General features: G+C 41.9%; 1 protein-coding gene across 2 annotated transcripts in view; it reads left to right on the top strand.

The window, feature by feature from the left end:
* LOC108888545 (PDZ domain-containing RING finger protein 4) overlaps positions 1 to 26,805 on the top strand; it is a 105,706-nt gene that overhangs the window by 46,667 nt on the left and 32,234 nt on the right. The window contains exon 1 of one of the 2 annotated variants that reach the window (XM_018684583.2): positions 11,451 to 11,886. The exons of the other annotated variant lie outside the window; for it this stretch is intronic. Coding sequence (XP_018540099.1) covers positions 11,818 to 11,886 — 69 coding nt within the window. The 5' untranslated portion in view covers positions 11,451 to 11,817. Of the gene's footprint in view, positions 1 to 11,450; positions 11,887 to 26,805 lie in introns of those variants that run through there. 2 annotated transcript variants of the gene reach the window in all.

The following is a 26,805-nucleotide window of genomic DNA, read 5'->3' as shown; positions in this document are numbered from 1 at the left end:
TTGGGGCTTCCTGGGCACTTTTGAGATTATAAATTTAGCGGATACATTGTAGATAGACAGATAGAAACTCAGAAGCCTAGCAACATTTAAGCCAAAAAACAAAACAAAATGCACAACAATACCGTAATGAAACAATCTCACTCTAGTTCTATCACTTCTTTTCGTCTACCTAGATTAGCATGCTAACCAGCTAGCCCTGGCTTGGCCAGCCCGTCTCATCACTTTCTGATAGCAACTTACTATAGTGTCCAGATTATCTGAAGAAGTAGCGCTGCTCAGGGGCTGTATTTTAACCTCTTGTATTGTAAACACAACAATGGCAAGCAACCACCATCGCCACCCGCTCCTGGCAAGGAACCACGTTTGGTGGCAGAGAAAACTTACAAATAGCCCCTTTTAAATAAATTACCTGCCCTTTGTAATATGTAAATGTATAATCCTTGAATAAAATAGACCCCCAGCACAAATAATGTCTTATATGTGGGGCCAATATGAATAAACAATGATCTGAAATTCAAATGATGCACTAACAATCAATATGCTGCATATACACAGCACTATTACAATAATTTACTGGGCATGTGTAGGAACGATATTTCCACAGGAACCCTTGACAATGAAACTGGAAATGGGGAGGAAATACATAATGTCACCTAGAAGAAGAACTGGAGCCCTCCCAGCATATATATACTGGGGAAAATCTAGATGGTGGAGGAATCTGAGGGGGTAGAGAGGACAGAGAGCTCTCTGACAAATAGTGTTGCCTCTTTCCTCATAACCATCGGCTGATTTGTGAATATTGTTCCCCTTTGGTTTAATCTGCCATGTGCTGTGAGGCAGAAACTATTCCCAGAAGGCTTCCAGAGGGGGTTGTTAATTTATCTCCCGTGTATTAACAGTGTCTTGGCAGGAGAGCACACCCTGACCATCTCTTCACCAAAGTAAATGGGGAGAAATGTTGACCTGTCTTGACCCAAAACCTTGAGATTGTTTCCATTAAATGACAAGTCGGGCTCTGAGGGCACATTTGAGTTTTTTTATGATTAACCCCCTCACATTCCCCAGCCTTGACAGACATTTATCCAGTGACACAGTCAGTTATATCCCCTCGTGTGTCGCTGTAGGCCTACGCTGATGGGGTCACCCTTGTAGGTCCAACACAGCAATATCTGATCAACAACACACTGAGGTGATTTCTCGAGGGCGCGCCACTGGACAAAAAGACATATTTGTATGAGAGTGTGAAGTCCTGTGATGCTTCAGTTCAGGATCACAGCAGATTTGTTGGGTGGTGAGGATGCCCTGCAGCTATATGAGGTCCATCAAGCATAACAACAGACAAATCAATAAAACACTACGTCCAAGATGTATAATCTCATTAAATGGCCGCTACAAAGAAATATGACCTTATATGATTATGCAGTAGTTTTGTCCACTGTGTAGATTTAAAGCTCAGATTTTATTGCTTGTTGACCATGGTTTGTCTGTCCTGATCAATGCTTTTGTGTCTGGAGAATGTTTTGATGCTTCAGCTCTTGTACTAAATGTGTAATTGCAAATCTTTTCCAAGGATTACAAATTTTGCTTTTGTTATAAAACTTCTTGTGGTGGCCCACAGTTGAAATGTCCATGTGGTGCAAATACTGAAATATTGAAAACCTCTTCAAAGGGTCAGTGGTATGTGTGTGTGTGTATGTGTGTGCGTCTGTGAGTGTGTGTGGATTGGAGGGGGTTACCTGGCTGTGCCTTCAGCAGAAAGGCCCCTGTTTTAAGATGAATCTCTGCAGAACAGTTCTTTGTCATGAGCTCTGTCAAACAGCCTGGGTTGCCATGGTGACACAACCAGGTTCAGAAAACCCATCGTGGAGAAGTGCCTGTGGTCCCCAACACTTTATCATCTGACATTCAATAATTTGGTGTTGATTATAACTGGAAAATCGATGGCTGTCCTTTGGGATATAAAGTGCTGCAGAGACGGACAGCGACAGGGAGGAGTCAGCTGTGTTAGTTTATTTGTTTCTGTGTTCAAGAGTGCAAATCAACAGGGACATTTATGTTTCCATGATCAGGTGCAGTTGAGGACACTCACTGCCAGTGCCAAAAGTTTTAACTGACACAATCTAATGCAGAGATTTTCATGCTGTGTACATTTGTGAAGTAATTGTGTCAGGTCTCAATTTGGTATTCTGATTGTGAATCTTTTAACCGTGTGACATATTTACCCCATTTCGTATTCTTTGATCAATGTCAAATCCTTTCACTTTAGACTTAGATTTGTAGACATTTCTCTTTGTTCTGTCAGAGATAATAGAGGAGCAAACAATTTCAGTGGTTTGTGAAATTGTTTTTTCCCTCTTTTGTGGAGATTGTCTTTAAAAAGATGCATATAATAAACTACAAATGCATAGACCCATTTTTGATCAAATTCTCATTCTCCTCAAACAGATGAACCACAATGAACTAAAGAATGGAACACAGTGTCCAGGAGTGTATGTCTGTCCTCTGCAAACATGAGATCATTGTTAGCATATAAAATGACCAGGTCAGTCCAGTACATTTCTTCTTCTGTTGATTATTTTTCGGTTAAACTATGAAGCATTTAGTTTATGAAAAATACATTTGAGAAGCTTTAAAGAGAAAATCTTTGGCATTTTAGTTTGTTGGTTCAGCATTGGTTGTTTGGTCCAGTTCTTTTTCTATATTACAAATAGCTGTAGAGATATTTCAGGGTGCCATGAAATTTTGTACAGACATTCCTGGTGCCCAGAGGATGAATCCTAATGATTATGTGGTTCCCTGATCCTTTAGCATCAAAATCTTCACTTATCCTCAGATTTATCTCAATCCAATATCAAATTGAATTTTAAAGTACTTTGATTTTTTGGTTTTTACCATCAGCCTCAACTGTACTTTGGTGTTTCATGCTAATTAGCAAATGTCATTGAGTCGTCTGCTAATCAGAAAGTTGGTGGTTTGATGGTCCACATGCCAAAATGTTGTCAGGCAAGACACAGAACCCCAAATTGTTTCTGCAGATTTCACTCAGTAGCTCTTGCCTCCACTCCTTATTTATGTGAGCTTCAGAGATAACCACACATGTAATTAAAGGTGGTTTTATGAAGTGCTGAATGGATGTAAACACAGCAACTCTATTCTGCCACAGGACATCAGGCTGTATTTGTCATAGCCACCAGTGAAACATTACCAGTCAGACACTATCTGATCCAGTCCCCTAAATTGGAGTGCCAACACACCAGCATGCAGCACAGCATGTTAAATCACACACATCTCCCTCTCCCTCTCTTTCCTTTTGGTTGTCGTCTGCTCTTGTTTTCTTATCAGGAGGACAGAAAATAAGATTCCTGCCCCCTGGGTATCATCATAATTCCAGACTAATCTGTGTGCTGCAAAACAAGCGTGTGATCCATCTGCAGGTCTGTTATTACCACCGGATCTGTAGCCATTCTCATTCTGGAGCATTGCAGTTTAGGGGAAGGTTTTAAGCTGATCCTCAGGCGCACCAAAGACTTTCTACCATCCGGGATGGCAAGGAATAGAAGTCACTGGGAAAGGGGGGGTGGGGTGGGGTGAAAATTGAGGTGTGTTTGTGCACCGCCAGGCCAACTGAAGCACTTAGAGGAGCACAATGAACAAGCTCATCGTAACACAAATTATAGAGTACATGAAGGTGGTGGTGAAGGCCTGCTGCTGCATCAATGAAGAGCAAACACAAATTACTGTGCTGCTAGATTCAGATGTACTTTGTTTGTTTTCAACTTTTCTAAATGCTATTATTTTCTACATATTATTAGTTTTGCCGGTGTTGCTGTTGCTGTTGAGAAATAGAGAAAATTACATCAGTTGATTTTAGAAAACCTTAATACCAAGGTCACATTACCAGCGCACTGCAGATTGTGCTATTACTTTAAAACTACAAATTGACAATAAATTGAAGAACAGTTCAGCAGAAAATGTATTCCCCGTATTAACATGTAGCTTTTTCAATCTTGCTGCCAAAACACAGATTTGTTTTTTAAATATATATTCTATTGATTTATTTTTCACTTTGATTTTCACTGTGAAATTGTGGCTGCAATCAAGCTGTAGACCTACTAAAGTGGCAGACATATGCACTACACAGACATTTATTGTTGGCTGGCTAATTGGTGATATGTTAAAGTTGCATTAATAGTTATTTTGCCTGACATATTATGTATTTTACTTTAGATATTCAACTTTCTTTACAAGCTTCTCTAGTTGTCAATTTAGTCCGTCTGTGTGCTGTTTGGTGCTGGGCAGATACCATACAGTGGGATTCTTGTTTTCTCCTTTGAAAAGCTGCCTGAGCTGTGAATGGAAATGAGGCTGAGCTTTTACAGACCGGAAAATCAAAACAACAAGCTAAAAGATGCTAAAAGCTTAACAGAGCCTTTGAGAACTGTTGAAGTGGTTGATAATTCTCTGTGGGTTTGTTACTACGAGCGACCTCTTTCATGTTACAAATACTTTATCCATTGTTATCATAAATACTGATGAGTGCTTTGCAATTGCATGGTGAACATGTTTGCACCATCTTTTGTACTTATTGTCATGTGATCAGGAACACTCAAGGCAGTTACATCAAAAAGATGCAAGATGTGGTTTACGTGACTTTGTCTCAACATGACATTGGGGAAGAACTTGAGGACACTGCTATTGTGTCCCTGAAATGAGATGACCTGTTGGCGACATTGCCTCAAAAGGGCTTGTGCAGGACACAATAAGAGATGGTCGGTTTTCTCTTAATGCTAGAATCAGCATAAGACTTGAATAGATGGAGCAGAACAGGTTGGTATGGAGTCTAACCTGTTTGCCCTCTGAGCCGATTGTCTCTATAGATCTGCTCCCTCTCTTCAGGAGCAGAAAACTCTCATCCACATTCAAAAGCGTATTGACTTTGTATTGACAAGTACTCAGCCGGTGGTTGGCAGTCTAAAATCGATGACATGCCTGTTGTACATGTTTGCTGCTTGTTGTCAGTGCGATTTGCCACCTTGAGCTTCCATGACCAATTGATTAACCCTCATTCCAAATATAAAAACATTAAAAATTACAACTTTTGTGTATTTTTGGTTTTCACCAGTTATTGAAATTCATACATAGGGAAAGTCTATTAAAAAGGCAATAAGTTGAGTTTATTGCAAATCTGTATCACTCAGATAATCTTCATTCAGGATGATGGGAACCTTGTTGTTCACTGACTATACCAAAAGCGTTTTTTTTTTTTTTTTCTGGACACTAAGATGTAAACACCCCACTGTCTGATACACTCTCTTGAACATATATAGGAACACAAGATTAAATTTTCTATCTTGGTGAGTCTATCTGAGAGTAAGAAGTATGTAGGAATTATGAATTTATCACCATAGTGTCCTTGATCATAATATTTATTGTATCTGAAGACCTTGTTTCTCTTCTGATTAAGTGTTATCTCACAATCAAGAGGCTTTGTGATCCTTACTGATACTTGCACAGTGGAGATTTATTCAGTACAGCTTGGTATTGTTACTGTATGTCAGATAATATAATAAAATAGGTGGAGCCCACAACACAGAGGGATTGTACCTAGCCACAAATATCATTAAATACTCCAGGCAACAAGAGCAGGCAGACCTATGGACCTCAGACATGTCTCTGTTAGATCTACAGATATACGACACATACTTCCCAGCTAAGCTTTATTTATGCTCGAGTGCTTTATGCATCTCAAACGATTACTATTCATCACAGGCTGGCAGGGGAAACTTTAACAACCATCAAGACTGGGCATGAGGGAGCCAACATTTTCACCTCCGTTACTCCAGAACTGCAGGGAGACAAGTGCAGCGTTAGCGCGGATGTCCTGAGGGCATCCTGCTACACGGGTGGTGTCGAGGTCATGGTGTCATGCGGTTGTGAGTGTTTTCACGGCAGCAGTTAGTGCAGGCCACATGCTCTGCAGCCTTGGGTTGAATGAATATGGAAGCAGACAGGAGCATCCAGCAGAGAAGGTAGAGGAAGTCTTGTCTTTCACTCACCGCTCCCCTCATCCTCTCTTCTCCTGCGGCTTAAAGTGTCAAATAGATTGTTTCCTCTCTGAAAAGGTCACTAGTCTTACATGTGTTAAACTGATGTAGTATTTTATTTTATTTTATTTGTTATTGTTTTTTGTTACTCATTTGCTGAAACCGCAACTGGTTCACACATGATAGGCATTTCTGACATGCAGAAGAAACTGTGAGTAGTACACAGCTATGATGAAAATGTCATTTGAATTGGATGATATGGACACAATCTTTTATGTTGCTATGTGTAAATCTATATTGGGATATTGATATATATCTACCGGAGACAAACAATGTATAACAGAAAGACTGTGTTACAAAGGAAGAATGGTGGTGATGCATGGGCATTAAAGGGCACGGAGTGCCCATTGAAAAGGTAGTGTATACACAGGTGCATAGGCACAAAGGAAAAACACACCAGAGTTGAATTGGGTGAAGTCATGTTCACGTTGAGTATTGTCTGAAGAAGATATACTGTTGAAACATTGTACTAAATAAATCATCTTTTTTGGCAGGCATCTGTTCCATGTGGGCACTTTTTCACTTAAGATTGTTGCATTATGGGAGTGCTCCGTTTTAAGAAACTCTTGGTAGATAGATGAAATACAGTCAGATCCTGTAATCCAGTCCTTTATCACAGTGATGTAAAAAATCCTGTCTGTCCAATGTTACCATTAAACAGTCCTGCTTATTGATTTGTAGCATTGTTTTGAATGGCCCATTACCATCAGAATATCAAAGAAATAGTAATAATGTTATGACAGATTTCTATTGTTGCATGGTTTATTGAGTGTTTTCATATTGCTCAACCCTAACTCAAATCATGCATATTTTACCAAGACCAAAAAATGTCTCAGATCTGATACCGTGGGTAGAGGCAGCACTCACAGAAGCAGGACTCACTATTTCACCTTGGTCCCACAGACAATGTCATTGTAATCTTCTGCTTTTTTCCATTCACTTAACACTATGCTTGGCACATGTCACCTTTTTAGCAGTTACCAAGTCAGGCAGAGAAGAGAAGCTGGAGATTCCTGTCTGATGTGCACAGATGGGGGGGGGGTTTAAACCAGATTTTATGTAGGAAGCCTGTGTTTTGTGGTGTGTTTATGTTATGTGCTTCTTTTTGTAGAAACACCTTAGAAGCAACTCTTCTAAGGTGTTGTGAAGTCTCAGTGAAGAGGCTCATTAGCAGCAAAACAAACATTAATTTCAGGAGTCAAGCAAAATGGCACTACACACTTTTATTCTTTCTGGCAAAGCTTTGTCAAAATTCACCTTTAAATGTCACCATTAATTTACAAGAAACAGCAAGGGGTTTTTGTGCTTTGTCTAGGTTAATGTCTAGGTTACTCATATCTCATCACAGACATTGGTGAGTTAGACACTGTACATAAATGCAGTCATATTATTAATTAAACATACTAAACGTTATTTAAAAATAAAGCCACAGACACTTTGAGTGGGCAGATATATGAGTTTTAATTGTGTTTCAGACTATGAATTAGATGGCCATTTTGTCGATTGCTTGAAAAGCAACAGTGCATGTGTTATCATGCAGAGCAGCCTAAAATGTGCTGCTTTTCCTCCATGGTCATGTTCCCACATGAATTAAAGATTCAAGCTTTTTTAATAATTTATTGTCATTGAGGAAGATGTTTTGGTTGGCTTCCCACAGTCTGGCCATGCTGGCTTTCATGCTCCCACCTGTGCATTTGTGTGAGCACAACGCACCGACTCCCATCAAAGCTGTCATCAGAGAAGCAGGCTGCGACGATGATTCATTCAGAAAAGGTCCTCATTTAATTATTCCCAAAGCAGGTCACATGGATACCCAGGAGGTGCAGCTGCTTTTACAGCGGCAGTAGGCGATCAGATCTGAGCCACGCGTCACATCTCAAACCACTCTTAGGTCCCCACGGCTCTCCATTCACGTGAACAGGATTTCAATCTTCATGAGTTTCAAGTGCTCACACCAAAGAGATTTCTGCCCACCTGGTGTATCAGAGCTGGCCTAATAAACCTGTTTATGTATTAAACACTGTGGGGACACTTGATATTCCTTACAGACATTGCCATAGACAAGTAATCACAGCAATACCTGCTTCTTATTAAATCTTCACTTCTTTTAAGATGCTCTCTTGTTTGTTGTCAAGGTTACCACGAGCTGTTGAAACACAGATATCTCTTCCACTAGTCTTGGATGATCGACACTATTCTGGCCCAGCCAGACCTAAGTTTTTTGTCCAGTAGATTTCATCTTTTCCTATTTGCAATATGTGGCAACCACAATGTTGTGCTTTCAGAATGTTTTACCTACTTAAGAAGGTATTCAGATGCGATGCATATCAGCCTGTTCAACCAGACGCAGTGCAACATTGAATTAATTCATCTTTTGTGCTCTTGTGAATGGCATTTGGCGGTATTTATCCCAGGACAAGAAATCAATCCAAATCAGTTTGTGGGTTATTTCATATTCCATACTGGTGGCATTCTGAACAGCTGTGTTTTTGTTGCTCATTTTGCTCTTGCATGTGTGAATGTACTGTGCATATATGCGGCAAGACAGACAGAAAAAGACTGTATGGCTGTGAGCATTAGACAGGCATGTCTGAGTACACGGGGGTTTACAACTGGCCCATATACCTGTATTACACACTCGGCTGAAGGTTATAGCTCCAGGTTTAAGGTGAGCTCAAATATCAGTTTGTCAGAAATGCAATTGAAGAAACCTCAAAATACACCCATCACGGTGAGGACAAATCGCTTCTCCATGCCCCACGATGTGAGGCCCATTAACTGAGAGACTGAACACGATTGAGGGCCCATTTCTACCCGAGCAGGCAAAGGGCAGAGCGGATGATAAATAACTGCTGGACAGTAGGAAAGGACAGTGGGGAAGTGGGAAGGACAGGAGGAGGAGACAGAATCAGTGGTCATCAATATGAAATACAGACTTATACACAATAGCTAGTTTCATTTTCTATATAAATGTTAAACGATAAATTTTACTGAGTAAGTTTCTTCTTTCTTATATTGTTAACATTGATCATAACTTCCACATAAAAAGTCTAGCAGGGACAGGCAAAGAGACAAATTGTTCGTCCAGTGAAGCTTCACATTGTCAGAAAGTAAATGGTTTTACTAACTATAACTATAATGTGCCAATCTTGCCCTCAGGTCGCATTGGAAATGCAGTCTCAGGTAAATTCACCCTGTCACAATGTAAAACCCCTGGTCATAAAGCACCTCGGGAGAGCTTTTATCAGTCTTAATGCACCCTTCAAAGAGCATCCTTCACTCTACATGTCCCACTGAGAGGTGCTGCTTGACCGCAGGCAGAGGCTACTGTATCAGTCTCGCTTCACAGATGATGAGAAAGACCATTTGGGTGACCGATGAGCATCTTAACCTTTAGGGGTCAGCGAGTGCTACATCACAGAGTGATGGTCATCCAGACCTGAACTCTGAGTACACTTCTTTACACAATCTAATATTGGATACTGTCAGCAGATTCCCAATTTAATATTTGTCTTTCTATACGGGGAGAACATTGTATTTGACCCTGAATGGTTTACATTTTACATCTGTGCTGACTATAGACAACTACACAGGCAGTGCTCCTCACGCACAACCACTTCATGGCTTTCAGTCCTTGATATACAATTTCAGAGAGCTGTCTGACTTACATTTTCTTCACAGTCCATTTTACCGCAAGCAAACATAGCACCCCTGTTCATCAAATGCAATATTATATCCCCGCTCCCCAGTCTCCCAACAAGACCCTTTGATGTCAAATTGACACTTTAGTGAACAGCACTTCGTGGGTTTGATATTGCCTGGCAACTGCAGAAAACCCACTCCTTGTGGCTTCTTCAGGATGAGGAGCGGATGGTAGCGAGGACGGTTTGGGTGGTGGAGACGAAGAGGAAGGAATGGAGGATGTATTAACCATAATGGTGCTGTGTGATGTAGGTTTCTGTTTGGCTTCCCTCCAGGCACTGGAGCAAAATTAAAGCCCAGAAAATCGGATTATGGAGTCCCTGGGGGTGGGATGCCCAGTAGCCAGCTGATGAGCGCTCATCTACTCTTAGCTGTATTCTGCACAGAGAACCCTGCTGTTGGCTTGGAGGCCAATTTATTAACAATTATTGCTCGTTAGTGTAGCTTCCTGCTAGTGAAAGGGGGCTCCATGGCCGAGACAATAGCAGAGGTCTATTGTCTTACAATTATCACAGTTTGAGGGAAGGCAGTGGTTGATATATTGTGTCTGAAGTCTGTGGCTTTACTGATTGCCAATTTGCTGTGAGGACCCCCCATTACCAGTGACACCTGTAGTGCCTGCTGAGTTATAAATATGAGTTATAAATATGTATTAGATTTTTTTTTTCTCTTATATTACGCCACTTCTCATCCCAGGCAGTCTATGTCAGTTCATATTTCACTGTGAAGCTAGTTGGTCACTGCAGTGTTGAGGTTGATTAACTGTATGTACTCCTGAAATACTGTACATTGTAGTGTGATGATATAGAGAGACAAACTGTAATGCTGAAACTCTCAGCTCTTCATTATAAGCAGGGCTGCAACTAATGATTATTTTTCATCTTGGGGTTATTTTCTCAATTTATTGATTAATTGTTGGTAATTATTTTTGGTAATTATTTTTTCCTTTTCCTTATTTTTCCTTAATCAACAAATTAACTCTTCATTTCAGCTCTAATTATACAAATTAAGAAATGAGGAGACTTCCATGAGGCACCAACTTTCATAACTGATTGATTTGTTGGTTATTTTTTCTCAAAGCTGAAGAAGAGGAAAGATACTGCGTGTTTTGGCAGTCTAAAACACAATGATATTTCTTATACAGTGATGTAAAACAGAGAAAAAGCAACAAATTAACTAGCTGGAAACTAGAAAATGTGAAGCCGTCTTGCTTGAGAAATGACTACAACAAATGACTTGATCTCTCCTTAACTGATGCGATTCCCTATTTCCATCAGAAATAAACACACCACATGGCAACACATCCTCCACTCATGTGAATCGCATCAGATGCAGGCAGGTTACCCATGAGTGTCAGAAATCCTCTGCCCGCAGTGTGCCGTCTCTGCGCTGTCAGCCCTGCCCAAGCTCCACACAGGAGCTGCTCGCACAAAGGAGCTTATTGTATAACTGTGCCTCACTTTTAATGAACCAGCGCTCCTGCTCTTTCACGCTCCTCCTCCTTCTCCAGTCCCCTCCCCTGCCTCTGCCTCCCTCATGAATATCACTGTTCCCTCCCTCATTATTCATGAGCTGGTATCAGCGTAGTCATGTGCACCAAGGCTGAGGAGGAAAAAGGGGGGAGTGTCTCAGTGAGCGAGAGTCACAACTCCGGCATGCGAGTGTGTGCGTGTGTGTGTGTGTGTGAGAGTCTGTGAAATAGAGGGAGCGGGAGAGGAGAGAGGAGACGCACTGGCTGATGCTGAAACGGCTGCTGCTTACTTGTACCACTGCTGCCACATCGTTCACATCTGAACCCTTCATCTGTTAGACTCAGCTGGAGCTCTCTGTTTCTCTAAGCTGAGGCTGTTTGTGACTGTCTGAATGTGTGAATGGGAATGCCTGAAAGAGATGCTTGCTAAGGAGTGACTGATGAGAACCAGCGCTCCGGTGTGGAGGGTGACCCCCTGTGTCCGTACCACCACCACTACTCGGGGAGAATTGGACGCCTGGCGTTTCCACGACGACTATAATGGGCTGCAATCTGTGCACTTTACAGAAGCGAGAGGAACACTACAAGCTGCTGTATGAGATTGCACAGGTGAGCAGAAGCACGGCCGACTCTTGGCATCGATTTGTGTGTGTTGTTGTTGTGTGATTCATTATGCGTGCTGTGCAGAGAGCAGTTTAAGGCTGCTGCTGCTGCTGCTTGGTTTTTGGACAGAGGTTCCAAACGAAGACAGGATCCTTAATGGGAGTGTTTAAGGGGAAAAATGGAACAATGTATGAATGAGGGATTAATACACAAAATAAAAGAGAGGCAGCATATTGGAGAGAGAGGTTTCTTACTCACTGGCAGATGTGTTTTGAGTAATGAGCAGTTGTTTAGAGAGCAGCGAGTGTGCAGCCCATTCATCCTGCTGGAGGAGCTGTGCTGAAAGAGCAAGTTTTTCTTTTTACTGAATACAAGCACCTGAGTAGAGGAGAATTTAACATGGTATATTTGTGCCAATGTCTGAGTTCTTGCATAATGCTCAAGATGTGTCTTTGAACATATTTGATGTTTGATTAAAAGTTTCCTTTCTACACTTCTGGTGTTACTGTGAGAGAGTTTGATGTTGTGGCAGAATTTATTTCTTGCTTCATGGGGAACTCTTTGGTCTTAATGGTATTGATCTCCACACACAAACACAATATACATTGATGGCACCCTTACAGCTTTGGGTTCATTCATGCTCACATTTTTATGAGAAATCCATGCCCTGATTTTTATATGCAATTAATTCTGGGTATTTAGTGAGTTAACAGACAGAAGCAGAGGACAGTAGGTCTCATAGACTGAGGGGAAGCAGAACAGATAAACAAGTATTCACCTAACCACCTCCAGTCTCCCATCAGCCTTCCTGTGACAGGATAATAACTGTGAAGCTCAGTGTCTCCTAGACGTGGAGTAGCGCTTACCCCCCCTCCCACCCACCCACTTTGAATAGCGCCTGCCTTCACGCCACTGTGATCACAGCCTCATTAGCTGTTTTATACAACCATCCTGTGCATTAATTAGACATGGAATGTCTCTCTTTACCCTTGCGAGGTGATGGGATGAGGAGAATCAGGGGAGGTAAATGAGCTTGGGTTAACCACTGCCTGCAGCTTTTCAGCTCGAGTGTGCAACTTGAGATGCTCCGGTTGAACTCTGGTGACGGACAGTGCCGGTCAGATTTTTTAAGCTGCATGAATGATTATGCTGTAAGCCTCTAGATGAGCTGCGAAGGAGGCCCCGTTCACTAATGGTCTGTTTAATATCCGCAAACAGACAGGATTGTCAAGACACCATGAATGATGAGTAGGTAGCCACCGCCGTGTCTGCCTCTCTTCAGAAGGACCATAAAAATAGTGCCGTCTGGTGCTTATCTTGGCTTTGGCACCTCTCTCCGCACCAGTTGTTAAGAAATAGCGTTGACTCCTTTTCTTGTGGTTTAGCAGAGGGGATCAGTATCCACCAAGTGGGCCAGTCTCCAGGGCACACTCACTGTTGACAGGAGCTCTCTGGCATGTCTGTCCACCCACTGATATAGTGTGCTGGTTCAGGCGGGAGCTGCAACATCAGCACCTACTTTCTGATCACCACTGTGGGAGGGAAGGCAGGCAGGAAGGATATATAGAGCATGGAGGATAAAGACTGGGATGGGAATAGAGAGTAAGCTGTTAAAGATGCAGCTGATGGGGAAAGTTCTAGGGAAGTGAGAAGGGTAGAAAGGAAATTAAAGAAAGGAGCAAACAGGTGAAACGTCATTAACACAGGCGGAGGAATTAAGAGAGGGGGAAAAGGAAGAGGAGAAGTGGACTTTTTTTTTTTTGCTCTAAAGGCTTTCATCATTATAAAAAAACAACATACCTCATAGAAACGTAGAAAACCACCTCTGCTCCCAATCTTGCACGCGACACATCCACACACGCTCACACAAGTCCTCCGAGACCACAAAACAAGCCTCGGCAACAGCATAGCAAATATATAAAAACAGCAACACTGCTGGTAGAAATGAAGAGGGAGACAGACAGGGAAGGGTCTCTCCTCCAGGAAGTGGCGCTTCCCCTGCAGCTATAGAAGTGTGTCACTGTGTCTTTGTGGTCAGGAAGAAGTGTGTTGTGACAGTGGGACCGCTCACAGCTCACTACGCCAGCCTACCTAATCCTCTTTCTTACATATTGTCTCATCTGTCTGGCTTGCTCAGCTCCTCCTCGCTCAGCTCTTTATTCTGTCTTTTTGTCCTGTCTGTCCTGCTGCTCAGAAACACACACACACCTAGATACAGACGTACACATACACACTCACTACTCTTCTCTTGTGATTATGCAGAGTCGATGAATGTGTGTATGCAAATGAGGCAGTGGTTTGCCGGTGTCACAGCGTGACTGACCAGCCTTTGCAGCAGGTTGATTCGGGGAGCAGGAGTCAGTCACAGTGGTTGGTTAGACACCTTCCTCCCCTTCCCTTCACACCCAGAAACAATTTTGACACTCTCCCCGTCTGCCTGACCCCAGTAGCTGTGGGAGATTTATGACTAGCTGGCTCTCTCACTCTCTCTCCGTTCCCCCCTTTCTCTCTGTTCTCACGGCTGCGGGTGTTCTGCATAGAAATGCTGGTGATGCTCACCTTTCTCAGCTGGCCTGCGAAGCTATCTCACAGGGCTGACATTTGTTATTTATTAAATCAGCTCTCTTGCCTGGACAAGAGGACGCATGAATCTTGCTGTAGCCTCGCTGTTCTTCTCACTTTCCCACTGTCTTATTTTTATACCTTCAGCTGATCATCCCTTCTGAACCTTTGGTTTCTTTGTCTTTTTATCTGCCTTTCTTTCTATTTTTTTTTGATTCCTCTGATCTCTCTGATCTCTCGTCTTCTTTGATTACATTTGTTTCAACCTTTGCTCTGGGCTGCTCTCTGCTGGATTCCACTCCAGTTAACCTTCCAATGATTGTCCTCTGCTCGGAGGAGAAGAAGTAGGAAGTTTTTTTTCCTCTCATCAGTGGTCAACAAGGATGAAACCTCGTTGAACTTTTTTGACCTGAGGTTCAGCAGCTCAGCCTCTTACAGCTCGCGCTCTCCACCAGGCTGCAGGTCATTTTTGCAGACAGTAACATACTGTAGTTGATTCGCTCTGTGATCTGGCAGAGCTTTGTAATTCCCATTGTGTCCATGAGCCCCCCTCGTGAGTGTCACGCATTGTCTGTGCACCACTGAAACCCAGTGATGTGTGGCTTTTTTGGGGCTAATTAGCAGGATGGCAGATGTTGATGAGAGGTGCAATGCAGCGTAGCTCAGAGTTATGTGGGTAGGATAAGATCTTTGCAGTGTGCAAGTGTGTCGATGCATTAATGGTCTGCGATGCTCTTGACAAAAGCCTTTTTTGCAAATTGCGATGAAAACAAAAGGACCCAAAGGGACTGCAATAGGTGTCAGAACTCAACATTTAGCAATGATGTTAAGCTACCACTAGGCTACAGTAGCAGACAGCTACTCTTAATGTTGCTGGGTAATGAATTTCATCCTTCACAGCACAACACAGGGTATAGACCCTCCATATTTCATTATCCTGTATTGTAATTTTTCAATGAGCTGGGCTTTGTTTTTTGGTACCAGAAGTTTTGGAAGTAGCATAGCCAGTTTTATAAGTCTTATTAAACAGGAGCAGAATCACTCTCTGCTGCCTTTGAGAAATAAATGGAAAGCAGCTTCGCGGCTCAATGAGGCACAGCCGTCCCTGATAACTTGCTGATGCACATGAATGAGAATGAAGCACCCACAGCACACTCACACACACACACACATATCTGTCTACGGGAAACAAAAACACAGTGAATATTCTAACTTTAAAAGCACAAAACTGTGTTCATGAATTTTAGAGTGTGACAGCGCTCATGAGGCTGACTGTAATGGAACCTGAGAGTTTAGCGATGTCATGTTGAGCGGTGTCACCAGGTTGACAGGACAGGACAGACAGATGTGAAATGAAGCAGATCTGGAATTCATTTGTTCCTGGGGGTGACTGCGATTCCATATATATATCTATATATATATATATATATATATATATATATATTTGTGTGTGTGTGTGTGTGTGTGTGTGTGTGTGTAGCAGCAGCAGATGTGAAACCTCTGGGCCAGAGAAGGTCTAAGGAGGACACAGCTGACTTGCTTATGCAACACCACTGACCATGTGTGTAATGGATATGCATTCAATAAAAGGTTGCACAGCTATCACAAGAGCCAGGCGTTCTGAGGAAAAGAGTTGGCAAGCCGCACCAGGCTTCATGGATCATCACATACAGAAAGACTGCACCAGACGTCTACATTTGTGTAAGCAAGGGCATTCGTTTTGCATGTTGTGTATGCAAAGTGGGAGAGGAGTTATTTTGGGCTACAAAAGTAAAAGTTTATTTTCTGCATAGACAGTGGTGGTTGAGCATTAATTCTCCCTTTGGGAGTTGAATTGCCAGTACAAAAGATGACAAACAGTACAAAAAATATCTGTATCACTGATAAAAAATTAAAGATTGTACTAGACTGGTTACACTCAGACTTGCCAGGAAGAACGTTTTTATTTCTTTTTAGAATAAAATGTCTGTGACACAAAACAGATAGCGGAGTTCCTCAGGGAAGTGTTACGGGCCCTATTGGCCCCTATGCATCTTTGCAGTTATGGTGCTGTTATTATTACTAATTATTGTTTTTATTTTTAAAACCCTAATAAACACTCAGTAAACATAGTAAACTGAAAATCTTTGGGGTTTGGACTGTTGGTCACCTTAGGTTTTAGGAAGTTTTGACAAGCATTTTTCATTGTTTTCTGATATTTTATAGACCAAGCAGTTAATCGACACATTGAGAGAATAATCTGCACATTAATTAAAATGAAAAAAATGCTGCAGGCCTACTGTGAAATGGAAATGTACATAGGAGGAAATACTTATGCAACAAGCAGTCCACCCACTTTAATGCGTGTTCCTGTGATGGCTTTGATGGTACATTATGGCTGTTGAACCTCACTCTTACCCCCCCCACCCCCATCTTCAGCACTATGTCCAGAGAGTTAGCTACAAATGTTCTCATCCATCTTCTTGTCCCATTATGTTTTTTTGAAGGATGTCTCTCAACCATTAAAATTGATAGGAGTGAAGAAAGAGGGGGAGGAGAAGAAAAAATGCTCTGCTTGATTGATCTTGTGTCCACAGAGGAAAGATTAGCCTGAAATATAATCTAGGCTTTCTGAGCCGCATTTACAAATTTCCAAGCAATGCAAAGGTCCAGATTTTTTAAACTCTCATCAAGAACAATGGACAGACAGATGACAGATGCATAAACACACAAACTCTTTTCATGCCTTGGCAATATAAAGAGCCATATTTCTGAGTCAGCCCCTTTCCCATCATCAGTTCTAGTGCCCTTCCTGTGCTTCATCCTACAGCTTCTGAGCAGATGCCTGATCTGTCAGCCAACTGTGTTTGATTACAACACAAATGGATGTCTGCGAGCTTTGCCGCTGTCTGTCTCTGGGTTTCCAGCAGCAGAAATTGAGATCTAAATATGCTGAGATGATCTTTTTCCACTTAGAGTGTTTACAAAGACGCTCTATATACTTACTCTATAACTCCCCTCTCAGCATCTAATGCTATTCCCATACTTATCAGGTTGAAGATGCTGGGGAGAGTGTTGCATAACCACCTCACGCTGACTGTATAATTGGAGATTTCATAGTCTAATTTTGTGTGAATCCCACATTCAGTCGCTTGACTGCTCCGATATAATGGATTGCAATAGTTGTTTTTAAATACAGTGTTGTTTTAGATAAGGGGAAAAAACCTGATCACACATTTTTTTCCAGAGATGTGTACTGTATGGATACAGATGATGCCACATTTGCCACGAAGTCAATGGGTTTTATCAGTCAGTCCACTAAATCTTGCCATGGAGGAGCAGAGGGGATTTAAGAGGGAGCTGATGAATTGACCTTTTCTTTTTCATCTGTTTCTTATCTCAATAAGAACCCAGCTGACCTTTTCAGCCACATATCAAGTCTCTGAACCCCTGCCTCCTTACACCTCTCCAAACTCAACATGAACATAGCTCTTCAAAATTAGTTTTATCTCCCACATGTGCTTCCGTCTGTACCAATTTCTTTCATCTCGCTCACAGCTATCGCAGAGGAAAAGCCGCACAAACAAACCATGACATACCATTTTCCCTAAGGATCCAAAGCTGTTTATCAGAGAACATATTTCTCTACATCTCACACTGCTGGGTGTCAGATGTGGAAGTACTTGTTTGGCTGTTTGCTGTTCTGGAGGTTATCATCGGATGTACGTGCACAAAAACAACAAGAAACCAATTATAGAAGCAAGCAAAGTCCTGGAGGTCATTACACTCATTCACCTTCCTATTTCTTTGTCTTTTTCTTCTTTAAATTTCCATCACCTCATTAAGTCATTGGGATAAAAGTAATCTCACTCTGGGTAAGTCTCACTTTGGCAAATGAGGATGACATCAGGATGGTGTCATCCATGAGTAATACCGAGCCTTGTCTGAGTGCATGTTTTACTTTCACATGCTCATCAAGATCAAAGGCCGTCAACTTCAATCAGACTGGATGAACAATGGAGAAAATAAACTACATTCCTGAGTATCTTGATGCCAATCCCCAGTGAACCAGAGCATCTATTTAATGAATTGAACCCTATGTAAGATGACTCAGTTGTTGTTGTGTGTGTGTGTGTGGGTGTGTGTCTAAAAGCCTAGGAAACCGCATGTTACTGTGGCTTGGGGGATATAAAATATTTTCTGTCCTAGTCTTTTTGCTTGTTACCATATCTCTGCCAGTAAACAAAGGACAAAGGAGGCATATTTTTTGCCCCCATTATTATTAGCCATGACTTGCTGCCCTCAGTATAACTCAGAACATGACATTATGAATTTCAAAGGAGATTTTTTTTTTTCCCTTTACACACACGCAATTCTGGTGTGTGCATGAATGACTGTTTATGGAAGTATGCGTGTGTGTGCAGAAATTGTGCATCGCTTTCTAAATTGGGTTTGCGTCTGTGCTTGATTGCTGCAAAATGTGTATGTGTGTGTGTTGTATGTTAATGTGTGTATGTGGTGGCTTTTATAGGAGACTTCGAAATGTGTCTGCTCTCGGCTTCTGTCTGTGTGTGTGTGTGTGTGTCATGTGTAGAGTGCGAGCAGTCCTGACAGCTTGTGCTTTTCACTACAAACACTGGTGAAAACAAAGAACTATGGGATATACACACACACAGGGCTGTGCATCTGCATCCAGGGTGCCTCTTAGCTGATTATCTGTATTTAAGCAGACAGAAGGGCCCTCATTAATTTATTGCCATTCATGAGAGCGCATATTCCCTTCTCATTCCAATTAGTGGGGATTGTGTGCTGGGAAGGAAGAAGATTTCAGCTAGAAAAGATATTCTATGTATGTAGCAGTCATAACAACTATGAAAAGTTATATACCTCTGAAATGCAGAGGCCTTGAAAAGTAATTTTTCCCAGACAGCTTGTATTGAGTAATTTGATCCTACGTGAACTCACAACTTTCTGCCACAGCTAGAACTGTATTTGTCATGTCAAATGGGAGATTTCCTTGCCTCAGTGATTTGAAGTGGGCAGGGCTCTGTTGGGGGAAACAAGAATTAGAATTAGCAATCCATGAATTAAAGTATTATTATAGTATTATGACAGTTGTGGGGTTGCTTTTTCCTCTAGTGTCTCAAAAGCACTCACTTTCTGTCTGCAACTTGTTTTCTTGCACTTGGTTTTCCCTTCTCTCTCAGCTTTTGACAGGCTTGTGTTAGATAAGACCCCCCCCCCCCCCCCAAAACATTTGGCAACCAGTTATAATAGGATAATGTTAACCATCATGGAGGTGCCACACAAATGCTTGATTTTTTGATACTTCAACAAATTGTTGCTTATTTAGTCATGAATATTTAATGGTGTGGGGAAAAAGTTAAGTTTTAAACAAAGTTTTCAGATGGTTGCTTTCCTCCTTAACTGTAAGTGTTTGGTTGTCAAATACTAGAGCTGGTTTGAGGCCTATAGATGACATGGTTGAAATCCGTATCACAATATCAATTGTATTTGTCCTGATATAAATATATATGACAATATTGTAAATGTAGGCAAAATATCATGTACAACATCACACTGACATTTGGAGCAATGAACTGTGTTACAAACAGATGTGTGAAACAAAAGCTTCAGTAATTCATTTAGTTAGTTTTTAATTACGGTTTGCTTAATTTGGACAACAATATTGTGCAAAATGAGAATATAATATGTTCATGTAATCACAACATAATATCAGTGAAATTCAGATTATGACATTATTGAATTGTATCTAAGTCTGAGCTGGCTTCATCAAACAAACTGGAAAGAGATAGAAGAGAAAAAATGTTCTTATTTCTTACTGCTCTTTATTTATTTGTGAATCAGAGATCTGCATTATTGTGAGTGTTTTCAGTGCTGCTGCTGGATGGTGACAGAAACGAGCTCCCCTTTTTGCTCCTGGTGAAATGAGAGAGGACCTGACAGAATACACAGGCTTACTCTTATCTGTACCATACAATATGTTCAGCGTCCAGTTCAACCCCCACCCCCCAAGCCGTAAGATATCAGCCCCAACATCACCACTGACATTTGGAGAAATGGGATGGTGTCAGGGCAGGGGCTGCCTGTGTGATCTATAGTTGATAAAAATGGGTGACAAAGCCTTGAGTTCTTGTGGTGGGTGATTTCAGTGATGGCCTTTTTTCACCCTTTGTCTGTCTTTTACTCTCACACTCTCCTTTTCTTATATTGGTCTTACTTTTATCCTTCAACCTCTGCGCGAGTCCTGTGACTCGGAAGGTGTGGGTTGTCTGTGACAAGTGTTTGTCTGTGTGTGGACCTGCAAATACTCGTGCGCCTGTGTGAGTGGACGACTGATGCTGGTGTAGGGGGGTGGAGGAGGGGTGGGTGTCAGGGTGACACAAAGCCACAACCCCCCCATCCACCCACCCAAGGTGAGGCAGGCAGGCTGGGTGTCACTCCACAGGTCAGCGGGCACCCCCTGCAGCTTCCATGATAAGCCTGGCCTGACAGCCATTTGATGGGAAGGGTGACACACACTCACACCTCCCTGCTCCACAGCTCGCATGGCCAGACCCTGGGGAGGAAAGCGATAAGAGGCTCCATGAATGCGGCCACTGCATTTTACATTAGCCATCTAAAAGTCATTCCTATGGGCTCAAATCCAAAGAAGACTCAAAACATGAGGAGCCAGTTGTATCAGGTATTATTAGCCAGGGTACAATAGCAAGACAACAAGCCTTTACCTCTGTGTGTGTTTTAAATAAGGCTTGGGTTTGTGTTTTCAGATTGCAGTGTGTGGAGTGTTTCAGTCGACTGTAGGGAGCTGAGCTGTGGCTTTATTGTTGCTGCCACTGTCACACTGACACACTGACACAGTTTCAAAGGCCTCGCTTTTAATGAGCTGTATTTGCAATGAGAGCATCACAATGGCTTTTTTAAAACTCCTGCCTTCCTCGAATTAAATCAATGCCTCATCGATGTAGGATGAGTTTCAGTTGACACCTCAGTGTAAATGTAATTTAATTGAATTGCAAAGTCTATTTAAAAGCCCAGACGCATTAGAATTTGAAGTAAGTGGGCCTATGGGTTAATTGATTTGTGAGGAAAGTTTTATATGGAAGAACTTGTTAAATGCTAATCTCCATATGGGAAATCACGTTTGTCGCAGCAGAAAGCAAAATGAAGATGCCGTTTTAAAATTGAGGCACACTTCTTTTATTTATTTATTTATTTATTTATATTTTTTTAGTATCAATACGAGTAATGTGAGAGAATGGAAACTATTTTTACAACACAAGACGATAGTGTGAAACAGCAGCTAGCAGAAGTTCACAGTAGGAAGTAGATGCAATCTTTGTGAGGTTGGAATGGTGACCGTGCTTTCTCCCCCGCAGCACTGCAGTCAACCCAGCACCTCCTACACAACCCAGATCCTCTCACAGTCAGGCCTCCTCCCTCACAGCCTCAACACTAGCAGGCAGACTGACACATTGAGGAGGGGGCCACCTGCCTTATTCAGCTCCTTGTTTTGCAGAAACATGAAGTTACATTGAGAGATTGAGTTGGTAAACGCTTGAAAATGTGGAGCTTTTGTCTTATTATAAGACATTTTAATTTAATCATAAAACTGTAAAATGCATGCATAATCCAAATTTATAATTTGGGCTGCAGTCTCAAGAGCAAGATTTTACCTGCCAGTATAATTCATGTGCTTGTCTTAACATTTTGTGATAGATCCCTTCATTTGTGTTTCATGAACCCACAGTGGCACTGTTTTTATCTTTAGGGCAAAACTGACCACGGTCCACCCACCTAGGAGTTCCAATCAAAGCCCTGGCTCTAAAAAGGGGGCCTTGGTTTTCTGACCTTAGGCAAAATTACTCTTTTCTATCATGGCCAACTAATAGTTTTAATGGTTTTGAATCTGTCCTTTCTGTGGGACCAACCTTGAAACCCTCAGTTTTTGTTTCCAGCTCTGAGTAGTGACTGAAATAGTGAAATCACATAAATGAGATTCCACTGTAGGTGGTTTGGCTCCACCTTAGGGTGACTGCATAGGGGACTTGGAGCATGGAAAAGACCTCCAACTTGCATTTAAAGGAAGTGGTTGTGGTGGTTTGGGCATCTAACTCGAATGCCTCCCGAAAGCCATTGTACTCGTGGCAAGTACTCCAGGCACGGCCACCTGGGTGGAGACTGCGACCAGACCGAGAACACGCTGGGAGAGATTACTGTTTATATCCTGTCTGGCTTGGGGACACCTCAAGTCCCCCCAGGAGCTACAGGATGGGGCTGCAGAGAAGGACATCTCGCTACCACGAGCCAGACCTGGAAGCAGTGCAGAAAGGATGGCTGTACAAGCCGACATATACATACACTGTGCACTTGAATATATATCTAACTGTAGATAAACGTAGGTCTCAGCGGATGTGCAAATTCCCTCTTCATCAATATTACTGTCCTGTGGGGTGAAATGTGTGTGTGATAGGGACACAGATCAAGAAAGACGAGACAGAGACTGGATAATGTCAGGGGAGCGCTGAGTGGTAGTCTATTAGTGTCACTGGCACGTCACTAACTCTGAGTGTCATCGGTCCATGTCAGTTTCTCTCCGTTGCTTGTCAAATGTGAAGTGGGAGTGGCTGCTGTCATCACACAGACATGCTGAGACACACTTCCTAAAAAATATAAGACAGTGACAGATCAGTGCCAGAGGAGCACGTTGGATTCTCAAAGCTTGTTTCAACTAAACATACTCGGCAGCAAATGGTGCTTTATTTAACTGTGAACAAGGTTTGTGATTTATACAAGTTATATACACTGTATACGGTTGCACAAAATGTCTGATATTGACTTGAAATTGCTACCATTTTATAGTAATAACAGTTAAACAAAGCAAATTTGATTTGAAAACAGTGTTTTCCTCAGAGGCGTTCCTTGGAACTGAAGGAGCCTGAGGGAATAGCACAGAAGTAATCAATACAGGAATGTCTGTTTTTAGACACTGAGTGCATTTTAGACTGTTTGTGAATTAATCAATAGCAGAATATGTTTTGAGAAAGAGAGAAAAGGGGATGGGATTAGGATAGGCTACTTCCTCCACCTGAGGGCTGCTATTCATCAGGGAACAGACAGAATGCTGTGGGGAAAAAAAGGGACAAGGAGCAAGCAGAGAGCTCCTGCTTGACACTTCTGTGTGTTTATGTGTCTGTATAGTCTGGTAAGGGTGGGGAGGGGGGGTGTTGATGCAAGTGTGTGTGTGTGTGTGTGTGTGTGTCTTTGAACGGCAAAACATCATATCATGCTTTTTTCAGCTCTCCACTAGATTTCCCTGCTCTAGGGAAAGAGTTGTATTTCAGGAAACACAGAGTCTGGAAATATCCCAGTTGCTTGGGGAAAATCTATCACACTTGCTTGTTCTTTGTACAGGAGTGAATTTGGCAGTCACACAACTGAGGGAGTTCCGTTTTCTTCTCCGTCTTTGACAAGTCTACAGCCCACACCTCAGCGATGGCCCCTGGTGAATCTAAGATATATAGGTTTTCTTATGACTGAAAATGGCCACTCAAGGCTGAAGCCTGCAACAGCGGAGAAGTCCTGCATCTCATACATGAAACTTTATTGAATACAGATGCTGATTTACTGAGAGCTATCAAAACAACAAAAATAAATTTGTACCGAAAGCAGGCTATATAAATGTTTAACATTAATACACAGTGGCATTTAGGATAAAGCTGAAATTTATGCTTAGAATGCAGGTCACTTGGGTTGTAAATAAAAGCCGCTATTCGGACTGGAATTCATGTTCAGCCATTTTATTGAACAAACCTAGGATGAATTGTGAAAACCAACCATCTGTATGATTCTAACACATGGATTGTCTCCAGCACTTACAGTATAACGCTTGAGGAGACTTTAAATTTAGAAGGTGGGTGAGATAAGAGTGCTCTCATCTCTGAAGTGACAAATCCAGGCTGTAGTGTGTCTCAAAATTGCTATAGCAGCATATTTATTAATGAATACAGTATCTGCTGGGTGTACAGGTGGGTTCATTTGCAAGTCAATTATAGTCAGTTCTTCTGTTTAATATATTAACTCGTATATCCTAAAAAAAAAAAGAAAAAAAAAAAAGACACAAATAAGACCATAAATTGCTGCATGCTGTTTTTCCATTAGCTGTAATACAAAACTGCACTTCTACAGATAGCTTTGGGAGAATTAAACTCTCCTGTCCACAAAAGTCTCAACTTCACTGTTCCTTTCAAAGCAAAAGTACAGTGAGGTCGGTGTGGTGGTTAGACACAGTATTCGACTTCAACTGGGGTTTAAGTTGAATACTGTGTGTCCACTCGCGTTTTGTCTCCTCAGCAACTAGCATTTTTTAAATCATGGACACAATCTTTCCCTGACATTAACCAGTAATTTTTAGTGTAGAGAAGAGTGCAGTCTTAGCCATATTTTAACTAAAGAGGCAGCAGTTTTAGACGACTCTCATATGGGCCATGTTGTGTTGCTTGTGGAGTACGGTGCTGTTGTAAAGAGGCAAAGTTGTGCATGTTTGTTTTCAAATAATATCCCAGTTCAGTATGTGTGCAAGTCAGTGCAATTGACCTTATTTTGAGCAGACAGTTTGATCTTTTAAAACAAATGTAATTAATAACATTAATAGCTGCACTACATTTAGGTGTTCCAGTTCTGGGACCCTGGTGGTGTGCAGGCTCACTCTCTACAATGATTTACTGGCACTGCTAAATTGAACTGAGCCATCATTAATTTTTTTTTCTTTAAACAATATTTTTATTGAATTTTTCTCAACACAGGGCACTCTACAGGGGAAACATGGGAATGAAATATCAAAAATAAAAGGGGAAAAAAAGAGTAATAATTCCACAAAACCAGCCCCCCCACCCCCCACAACTCCACCATCAGACAAAGCATCATACTGTATTCACATGAGCTCTATTTCTGCACCCACTGAGCTGTTATCTTCCTGCACTAAATCTGTGTTTGGGTTTCCTCTCTCAATCTGTTTTGTGTGTTTAATTTTCTGCCAAAGTGCCAGATGTGAGCAGGCTTTAACAGGTTGCCCTAGTGCTGCTTAGGACCAATTAGCATTTGTCATGACCAACTTCCACCCTGCCACCAGTTTGTATGTTTTGAACACATTTCTTTTCACTCACAATATGGTTCATATTTTATTAGCTTCATTAATTGTCTCCATCCACAGCCTTCCTCCACCTGTTTCCAAGTCACAGAATTGTTATCAAAAAATCACAGTGGAACAGACGCTTTGCTCCCAAGCAGTTGCGCTCATCTAATTATAAAGCACTAGGTAAATGTTGAGCAGATGCCCTCCACCAATACTCCCAACCTCCCCCTCTCTGCCTTCCAATTGAGAGAGCCATTTGGTCTCATTCTAGTGTTACATTGGCTCCACATGGAGTGGGGATCCTTGCCAAGCGGCTGCCGTGGTATAAATGAACCTAATTGCTCGCCAACTCAACACACCGTCCAGCAGACGAGAACAAAAGAAGAACTTCCTCTTCAGCTAAAGTGGTTTGCCACACCCCGATGCGGTGCCTGACTCCTCAGCCTTCCTCTGCTTGTGGTGTCTAGTTTTTGGAGCTTGCGTCCACAGTGAGGAGGCATGAGCACGATGGTGTCTGAGGATGCCGCACTGCCTTCTATTGACTAATAGCTTCAGTGTCCTTGCACTTGGCAGGGCTGTGCCACAATTAGGAATCTGTTGATGGTGGAAGAAAAATAAGGAAAATAGACAATAGGGAAGAGGCGGGGACTGAAAGAGAAAATTAGACTTTTACCAGTTAATGGAGCAACATGTGACCTTGGATTTTTAAGTACTTCACAAAGCAAACCTGTCGCTAGCCAGTGCATTAAATGGCTTTGTTGTTTTTGGCCTGCTGCACATCATGGTCCTTAGATTTTCTCTAATCTTGTTTATTTTATCATTCTTTTCCCTGTATTATATTTAAGTGTATTTAAGAATTTGGCATTTTTTAGATCGGATTCCATCACACCTCTCTTCCCAAATGCTTATTATGACTTGGTTGTCATTAGTTGTCCATATTCTAGTTGTTTATTTCAACAAACACTTGCTGTTGCAGACACAGTAGTAATTTGCACATTTGCTTGATCAGTTATGATGATTGCTATCACCACCTAAATATACCTGGAACTTGGATAGAGCATGAACTCTGAAATAAGGCCAGAATTTAATTCCAGGAACATCTTTATTCAAGTTGGACACCGTTCTGTCCTTCTCCTTCTCCTCTTCCTCCTCCAGTGTTCACGTCCTCTTCCTGGCCTCATTACCCCTCATACCATGCACTCTGTGCTGGGGAGGCAGAGCAGCTGTCA

Source organism: Lates calcarifer, linkage group LG10 (genome assembly GCF_001640805.2).
Source record: "Lates calcarifer isolate ASB-BC8 linkage group LG10, TLL_Latcal_v3, whole genome shotgun sequence".
NCBI classification, from domain to species: Eukaryota; Metazoa; Chordata; class Actinopteri; family Centropomidae; genus Lates; species Lates calcarifer.
Note: the sequence above shows the minus strand (reverse complement) of the source record. Positions and strands in the feature narration are given on the sequence as shown.